Source organism: Gnatocerus cornutus, chromosome 1 (assembly GCF_029298725.1).
Source record: "Gnatocerus cornutus isolate USDA-ARS CGAHR chromosome 1, icGnaCorn1.1, whole genome shotgun sequence".
Classification (NCBI taxonomy): Eukaryota; Metazoa; Arthropoda; class Insecta; order Coleoptera; family Tenebrionidae; genus Gnatocerus; species Gnatocerus cornutus.
In genome coordinates this window covers 36,391,546-36,401,323 of record NC_142233.1, presented here as the reverse complement: position 1 = coordinate 36,401,323, position 9,778 = coordinate 36,391,546, and the positions used below count along the sequence as shown (strand labels likewise).

Here is a 9,778-nt window from a genome sequence, read left to right as displayed (position 1 = left end):
TCTGTAGTCTTCTATATTTATTTACTTTTAAGATTGTCAAAAAAATAAACTTTTGTACCCGTTTTGTTAGTTAGAAAATATACCATATTAACATATATTCTATAATGCCCCCTGTGGGGTATTTCTGTTCCAAACTTGCTCAAAAAAACAAGATTTCAATATATGTATACAGAAGTTAATCTCTTTTACCCCAACGTTATTATTAATTACCCTGATATTATTGCCGTTTCGGAGACTTGGTTAACAGATGATGTATCAAGTAGTGAATATTTTTGTCAATATTTCTGTACAGCTCAGTGAGGAGATCAAACTGAACATTATCAACATATATTTGCCTCCAGCCTCCCCTTGTCAATATGGTATAACGATATCTTCGAATATTTAGAAACTAACTATGTGCTCACTACTAATACTTTGATCATGGGTGATTTTAAGGCGAGTGTCAAGACATTTTTCTTACGGAGAATCCCATGTAAAGTATCGTCCAAATATTCTACTAATTTTTTAATGTATCAGTTTCGTTCTTAATATTAACTGTTTGTATTCACATTTTCCTCTAAAACTACGTTACAAACATTAAAAAAAAAAATTATAATTACTTGAAAATTCGGTAATTTGGGGTAATTTTACGAATAGAATTTTATGTTTGATTTTTATGAATTTTTAAACAAAGAATTGGTATAAAACACTTTCAAAAACACTTTCCCGTTAAGTTTAAATTGATATCATTAAAATTGGTCTAGTTATGAGAGAGAGAAACTAAAAATTTTTCAATCGAAGCTCTGAACTTTTCAGATAATTTACGACTAGACTGATTTATAAGCGTACCCTCATTTGCGGTTTCTTGACCAGATAAACACTAAAATTTGATGGAAATTTTCGTGTTTCCGCGTACTCTTTTTACAATTTTATGGCAATTTGACTTCGTAATAATAACCTACCATAGTGACAATTAATACTTTGGTGTGAAATGTACAGAAAGGGGATGATCAAAGGGTTGTAATGTCGCCCTTTTTCATCACTGTTATCGTAAAAATCCAGCATCTACCCCAAAGGCAGTAGTGAAAAAATAGAGAAAAATTCACTGATAAATCTCCCATATCAAGTTTGCCTCTACCAGCCGTCAGAGGGTTGTAATCTCGCCCTTTTTTAATTCACCCTCTGTAAATGTAAAAAATAAAAAATGTATCCCGATGGTTTTAGTGTCAAAAATTAGAGAAAATTTTCCTAATTAATTCCATTAATCAGATTTGCCTCCACAGACTGTCAGATTGTAATCTTTAATTTTTTTACCTTTAGAACAGAAGAAAGAGTGTTTTTCTGGCAACCAAATTTTTTTATCAGAATATTTGGTTAAAAACTTAAAAAAAAAAATTTCACAAATGAAGGGTTTAAAACTGAGATGAACCAAATTCATTTCAGGTGTGTCCAGTTCGAGCATTGCAAAATAAGTTTAAACTTCATAATTTTGTGCAAATTTGTGCTACCCTTTCCAATTTCTGGGCATTTTTCATTTTCGAAAAATGTATTTCAAAAATTAAATACAAAATTACGCCAGGTATGAGTTTCATGCATCACAAAACACAATCAATCAGTGATGAGCCATAATTTTATGCTAATGTTGTATTGAGTTTTACTGTATTTTTTAAATTTGGCAACCGCATGACAATTCTGTCAAAAAATTTAGTATAATCTAAAAAAATTAATCAAAAATATATTTGTATAAAAAATGTTATACAATCCTCGTGCGCGAAGCTTGTTCGTGCATACGCGTAAATAAAACACTCGCTCTTTTCAGTCGCTCGTGCTTTAAATAAACGCTCATGCACGAACATAAACTTCGCGCACTAGTATTGTAAATAACTAAAACCTAACAACCCCCTAACGGTTAATGAAAACAAATATGATATCGAAGATTACTCAATAATTTATTATTGTTTATGTGTTCTTTCGTCCTTTTTGCGTTTTACGTAGTTTTTTTTGTGTTTTATCGTTGTGTGTTTGCAATTTTTGTCGTTTATGATTTATTTTTTATTATATTTACTTCAATATGTTCTTGTTAAAATAATAAATTAATTTCGAACTTTTCTACTTTTATTATTCTCTTTATAAGGACCTTAGGCTGCCACATCCCTTTAAATAAAAATATTTCATTCAATAAAAGTCTAAGCCAAATTTAGTCAATTTAAAAATGTCAATTAAAAGACATAATGACAATAAAGTATGATTTCAATAGTTTCTTTTAAGATGACATAAAAATTCCAATAAGTATACTTACTATGAAGCAAATAAGATAAAAAAGGCAACGACCCCTCATATCCGATCATGTTTATGACGCATTTGCCTCAAATTTCCAAAAAAATCTAGTCATCGCTTTTCGTTATTTCCATGTCAAAACAAAGCCTTTCAATGGAAAACTTATTTGCCACAAAAATTACATTAACATTAAACATATTATGTGCAATTATTTTTTTCCTTATGTACGTAAGGTATGAATCAGGTATAAGTTAAGATCAAAATATTTTCTTTAAATCATATTTCTGACTCTTTATTTATGGCTGCTTGGATTGCCCGACTATGGTTCGATCGTGATCAGTTCTTATAACCCTTCTGATTCCACTGGTACTAAAAACAATACTTTTGTCATTTTGTTATACCGAGGCGGGTTCAATGTCATGTCATAACTACCTTCGTAGTACATTTGTTGATTCTTGCTTATCTCGTTTTTTATCAATATCCAAATTGAACAATCATCAATATTATATTAGCATTTGTGCAAAAACATGGTTTGGGTTTGGAACAGAGAATGGAAAACAGGAAAGTAAGTAATAAATTATTTATATGTATATTTACCTTATTAATTCCCATATTTTATGTATACAGATATTTATTCGTAAAACCTGTACCTACATATCATAAAAAATAACATAACGCATAAAAAATTTAGGTCAAAACATTTTAATCGAATATTTTCAAGTTTCACACTTATTGTCAAAATGTAAGTTGCCCAACACCAAGTGTTGTAGCGCAAAACCAACTCTTACCTTCGTATGGCGGCGCATCAATTAAAATTGGTGGCATTTCGCAGAAAAACGTTTTCAAAATTTGTTTGATTTTTTTATTAACTTCAATCATAATGATAATAATGCTAGGATTACATCGAGACTTTTTAAAATTTTAAAATGATAATAAAGTAGTCTAAGATTCTTCTGTGTCCACCATACTATCGTGTGATCATTATTCTTTGTAATCGAGTCATACATGGAAATGAATCCGTATATCTATTGACAATTCATGCGAGTAAGTAAATCAAGCGGTAAGAGAAAATCAAAAAGAATTCTGGAAGGTGTTGGACATAGCAAAAAGATATACAACAAGAAGAAGATATATAGTTCTACTATTTATAGGGCACAGAATGGAATAACACCTTGAACGTGGATTTGCTATTTGCTCAATTTTGGCATTGCAGTTGACAATCATTTGACAGCTGTCAGTACAATTCTATCAAAGACATACCCACAAATTAATTTTCAAGGCTGACTCGATTACAAACAATAATGATCACACGATACATAGATAAAATTTAATTTAATTTTGAATTTACTAATCCGAATTACATAAAATTGATTCCTAATCAAACTTTTCTAAAAGTTTTCATCTCTTTCCAACCACTTGCTGTTGACAAAGACAAATGAATTTTAAATAAGATTATAATTATTTTTTAATGGTATAGTTAAGTGCAGAAATTATTATTTATAATAAAAATTAAATCTGTTTGTCTCTGATAGATATTTATTATTTGATTTGTCAAAAGTTCCTGAAACAGTTTAAATAGTTGTTTTAACATTTTTATAACAAAGATAAATGTCGACTAGCATCAAATAGTCACAATAACGAATTGTTCAAATACATAGTGCTATTGTTAATAATTTCTTTCTTCCGTTTTTATTTGGCGTTTTTTGTTTTCATGTTTATTTACTTGGTGTAAACAGCAATTTTTTTCTATTTTTGATACATATTTTAGAAAATATCCATTTTTTTATTTTTTAATGTACTTTTCGAAATTTTAAAAAGTTATCGTCTCACATATTTTCACAATTCATCAGCCTATAAATGCAAAAACTAAAGTGTTGATTGACGTTTACCGTTCTTTTAATATCGTGAAGGTCTTTGACAACAAAATTTCTTTAATTTGTGGTTGCGGAAGTTTATTGTTCTCCAAGTTTTTTTTCTCAAAAAATTAGTGACAGTTTTGTACAGAAATGGTGGAGAAAGTTAAGTTAGGTGTGGAAAAGCGTACAATATGATTATCTCTTACCACAGAATCAGCAGAAATAACCGCGAAATCGCAAAAGAATTTTATTAATATTTTTAAGTGGGCAAATACTTTTGAGCGGTAGTGTATGTAGGATTTTTTTTGAGATTTTTTTGATTTTAAATGAGAAATTATAGTAGGACTATAGTCAAACGCAGAATAATGAGCTTTACAAATTCATAAAGCTCGAGTCAGAGGCCAGAGTTGTGTTTTGTTATTTTAATAAATAAATTCATTTTCGTTACACCCGGTATATGCTTTTATCACAAGGTATGAATACAATCGGTTGAAGATCAACCTCAGACGAATCTCAACTTGTTTTGCAATCTGGCTTTTAATTCACGTAGAGATATCTGCTATAATTTAATTGGAGCAATTTCATTCTAAGACATTCTTACAATCCGATTTTGAACTTGATTTTACTTATAACATAACAGACAGTGTTTTTCAGGAATTCAAGATATTGGTAATTAAAAATTTGATTACCGGAAGTGATTTGTGACAACTGTCACAATTTTTGCCGTAATCATTGCTGTCTATGCATTTGTTATTATTTATAAAAAAATTAGGACGAAGTGATTTGTGGAACGTAAAATGTGTTGTCTTGCCAAAAAAAGTCGAACGTGAATGGAAAAAAAATAACCGCCCTATAGTTAAAAAAAATCCATCATAAAAATAGTTCTTTTAATTTTGCACTTAACTGTAGCTACATTATCTATTTATTATAGTTATAAATACGACAATACAATTGTCTTACTAAACCACGTTTATTTTGCAGACATTCTGTAAACGCTCTGGCACCACCGATAAAGGAAAAAACTACGAAAGTTTAGTTGCTTCTGTTTTGGCTCTTCAACTGGTGCTTGATGACACCATCGCCGACTTCCAATTATCATCGAATGATGAGAATTTTGGTGATTTTGACGATATTGTTTTATCCGTAGAACCGAACAATTCAAACAATTATGCTATTCAACTTAAACACAAAAGTACTGCGAAAATGTTGAACTCAAGAGCATTCATCAGTAAAAAGGATTTCGCAATTAAAAAATACTTTGAATCTTTCCAACAAATTTCAAAACGTGAGAACTACAAGTTCATTTTAATGACTACCCAAAAATTTACAAATGGCAATGCGGATATTTGCATTGATGAAGTTCCAGTTGTTATACGAAAGTGTGAAGAATGCAAATTATTGAAAAGTGAAAATACTTATAAGTTTGAAATTAAAAATTCCAAGAATTTGAAGATGGCTGAACTTGACAAATATAAATTTTTTTTTGAAAATTTCTTTTTACTCACAGATCAATTGAATGCAGAAGAAATAGAAACACGTTTCATAAAAGACTTTCAAGAAACATTAAGTTGTAAAAAAGAAGATGCTGAAAGATTTTTAAAATTCGTATCGGAATGGAATTTGCAACACGGAGAAAAAGTTAAATTGAACAAAAAGTTTTCGAAAAGCATAATGGCGTTGTGTATGTTGAAAGATTTTATTAAACCACTTTCTTTGGAGAAAATCAGTCAAGAAATGAAAGTGCTACAAGAAGCTATCAATCGTTTTCATATCACAGTTTTCTGGGAAGAAAATTACAACAATATCAAAACATTTTCTCAAGATATAGAAACTGATTTAACTGAAAGTGAAAAACGAAAGATGATAAAGCAGCTTTTCCCTGGCAGTTCTCATCAAAAACTAGATGCCTTGGATCCTGTGGAGACGAGCAGTCTCTTTTGGCTAATGAAAAAATGTCCATTAATTGTCACTGAAAGCGAAATAACATTCAACGCGATGAAATTGTGTTCACATCAAAAGTTTGTTTTACTTCAACAAAAGTCGGAGGATGGGCGTCTACCGATTTGCATTTTTCAAAATTTATCTGATTTAGTCCACGAACGTAAAGTGTACGAAGATTTGCTCAAAACACTAAAAGGTTTCACCATTCAAGGAAAAGATAATATCAGCGTAGAGTTGCTCGTTGAAGACCATGGTGAGCTCTTAAATTTAATAACAACAAACGAACTACTGGTGATGTTGGATATTCCATATAACATCGGAGAAACCAAGGAAGAAATCTTTGAACCGCACATTACGAGAAGCATTGCAGTAAATCTCATCGACATCAACTACTTGAAGAACATCGACCAGAATACGTTAATTGTTCTTAATTGTATGAACAAACGTGACAGTATTAAGAACAAAATTGGAAATTTTAATTTAATCCTGGTTTCAAGGTATCTAAAGAAACAAGAGGACAAAATGAAAGAAGATTGTCAAGAGTTTGGTCCTTTACATAGACGTCTTTACCGTTCTTGTCCTGTTTTGAAGAATTTTGTTTCTGGGCCAGACATGTTGGTTAGCAACACTTTTTGTTCATCGAGCGATTTTCTAGCAATATGTGAGAAAAACCCTACAATACCCACAATTCATCACTTGCAGATCGTGGATGAAAACACCCTCGAATGGATACGTAGCAAAGGTGATGTTAGTGATTTGGAAAAGTATCGAAGAGAAAATACATTCATCAACGAAACGGAATTGTCTGAAAAGCCATCTAATAATAACATTAACGTTATAGTCGGAGACGCAGGAATGGGAAAGTCTGAATTATTAAAGAACATCAAAAATAGCTCCTCTTCTAACAAGTGGACTGTCCTGATGCATCCCACAGACATGGTCCTCTTATGTCAAAAACTTGAAGGAAAACACGGACAAGAACAGGAACTGACTGACTTTGTTATAAATCAAAAACACAACAAGTATTCAGATTTTGAAAAGCAAGTTATCAAATTGTTGCTACAAAAACATCATGTTATGTATTGCTGGGATGCTATTGATGAACTTAACACTGAACATTCTGAAGTTATTATGAGCCTTATAGAAGAATTGTCTTCAAAAAACGTGTGTCAATGGATAACTGCGAGAACTCATTTAAAAAAAACGTTAGAAAAAAGATTCACTGTTTTATCCAGACATATGAAGCAGTTCAGCTTGGAGGAACAAACATACTACATTGAAGAACGTCTGAAAAATATTTCTAAAGAACTTAATATCACATCAATTGTAAATAAAATTATCTGTACTATGACGTTGACAAAGTATAATGATATTTTGGGTATACCGCTGCAGATTTATATGTTGACGGAACTTTTTCGACAAGACCCTGAAAAGTTTTCCGAATTATTGGAAACATTCTTTACTTTAACAGATTTATATCACCACATCATTGATAAGAAATTTGAGCGATATTATACAGAGAAGGCGTTTGTTTTCAGTCCGAATGAACCCATGAAACAAGTGTTGAAAACCCATAAAGAAACAATGTTTGAAAGATATCAAGACGCCAGTCTCAAGGCGTTAATCACGGGTGAGCTTTTAAAGCAACTCAACATAAACTGTGATGAGTTCTTCGAAGATTTGCAGAATTACTCTGACTGTTTAGGACTTATTACAGAAATCACAAACAATTTTCCGCATTTTTTGCACAATTCCTATGCTGAATTCTTTGTAGCAAAGTACTTTACTGAGAATTACGACAAAATTAAAGATGTTGAAGAAATTTTGTTTGAGAGTAAAAATGTTAACATTCGATTCTTTTTCGATTTGATGACTGCAAAAGATTCGCAAGCTCATGTTGCTGTGGTGTATAGAAACATAAATGTGTTAAAACAATACAAAGAATTTTTACCTGCCTGTTCAGATAAGGGAGGAAGAAATGTGTTGCAATTGGCGTGTTCTTGGGGTCAGAGATACCCGATTCTTGAAACTCAGAAGCAAAATGAAGTTTACATCATCAACAACGAAAATGATGACTTACATACGGAAGAAAATGTTGAGTATGTACAAATGTTGGAGTATCTCCTTGAGAATTGTGACGTTTCAAAATTAGATGAAGTCCAAAACGAAGACACATTAGTCTTTGCGGAGAAAGGCGAGTGTTTGCTGACAAAGCTCAAGATTCTAACGAAACGCGAGAAGAATTTCTCTCTCAAAATTGACGATGAAAGTTTGAGCATGCTTTACTACTCTGCCAAGTTTGGTTATAATGAAGTCTTTAATATTGTCACAGAAGTACCTTTTATCAGAACGAAAAAAGATGACTCTTCGCTGCTACACATAAATGTGATTTATAAACAACACGTCTTTCTTGAAAAGCTTTTGACTATTGATAGTTATAAAACCAACATCAACCACAGGGACGAAAATGGTGAAACTGCTTTGTACAAAGCATGCCAGAATGGTTATTTCAACATGGCTTCGCTACTAATCAATGCAGGGGCTAAGTCAGATGTTGGTGGAAATGATGGTTCAACTTCTCTACACACAGCCAGTCTTCACCACCACGTAGATATCGTACAGCTTCTGTTAGATAACAATATAGACATCAACGTCGTCAACAATTTTGGAGTTACACCACTACACGTTGCTTGCTGGAACGGCCATCTTCCAATTGTTAAATTTTTAGCAAGAAAAGGGGCAAATATCAATGCTGTGGCTATCGATGGATGTACTCCTCTTTACGTTGCTTCACGCAATAACCACGACCATGTTGTAGAATATTTGCTTAAATCTGGAGCCAATATCAATTTTCCACAAGAAGATGATGTTACTTCCCTATGTATAGCAAGTCAAGGAGGACACGAGAAGAACGTGGAACAGTTGTTAATCGCAAAAGCTGATGTGGATCTTGTCACCAAGACTGGAGAAGGCCCTCTTTTTCTAGCTGCACAAAATGGATACAAAACAGTCGTAAAGATGCTGATCGAACACGGCTGTAAAGTTAATATTGCGACGAATGATGGTTGGACAGCCCTTCATATTGCCGCTCAGCAAGATTACCCAGACATTCTTGAGTTGCTTTTGAAGGCTGGAGCTGACATTCACGCTGTTAATGTTGATGGAAAAACAGCTATGGATGTGGCCGAAGCGCATGTAAATAATCAAATTATTCATATTTTAAAAAAACACTAGACAGTTAATAATAATAATTATTGATATATTTCATTTAGATTTTGTTAAATAAATAGGTTAAGGGCTACAGTTGTTGGCCAACACTCACTGATTGTCCACAAAATACACAATAAAAAGCTATTGCAGACTGAATTTTTTTTTGTACACGTTGCTTTATTTTGAGAATTTAACTCACCAAAGATTCGACCAATCAGAGACATTAATTTTTTCAAATCAACCAAGCACAACAAACTTTTCCTGTAAATTTCACGAATGAAATTTCCAGTGACAATGGGCTCGTTCAGCTTTTTTTTATCTCATAATTTGAAAGTGCTTTGCGTAAATAACCAATTCCCAAAGAATTAAATTTTTTCGGCAGTTCTTTCACTTTTAAAAATAAATCCCAAAAATTGAAGCCAGAGTGTGGCTTGGAAGCAAGGTCATAAATCTCATAAAGAAGTTAAAACAATTTTTAAGAATTATTTAATATCTCGGTACCACACATTTTAATT

The 9,778-nt window shown here is 31.9% G+C and overlaps 1 protein-coding gene across 1 annotated transcript; it reads left to right on the top strand.

The window, feature by feature from the left end:
- The first annotated feature begins 2,781 nt into the window (after positions 1 to 2,781).
- Positions 2,782 to 9,344, top strand: LOC148182207 (uncharacterized). Its single transcript, XM_088029269.1, has 2 exons — positions 2,782 to 2,821; positions 5,094 to 9,344. Exons 1-2 carry the CDS (start codon positions 2,807 to 2,809, stop codon positions 9,285 to 9,287), a joined length of 4,209 nt encoding a protein of 1,402 aa, XP_087885395.1. The 5' UTR covers positions 2,782 to 2,806; the 3' UTR covers positions 9,288 to 9,344.
- Positions 9,345 to 9,778: the final 434 nt, after the last annotated feature.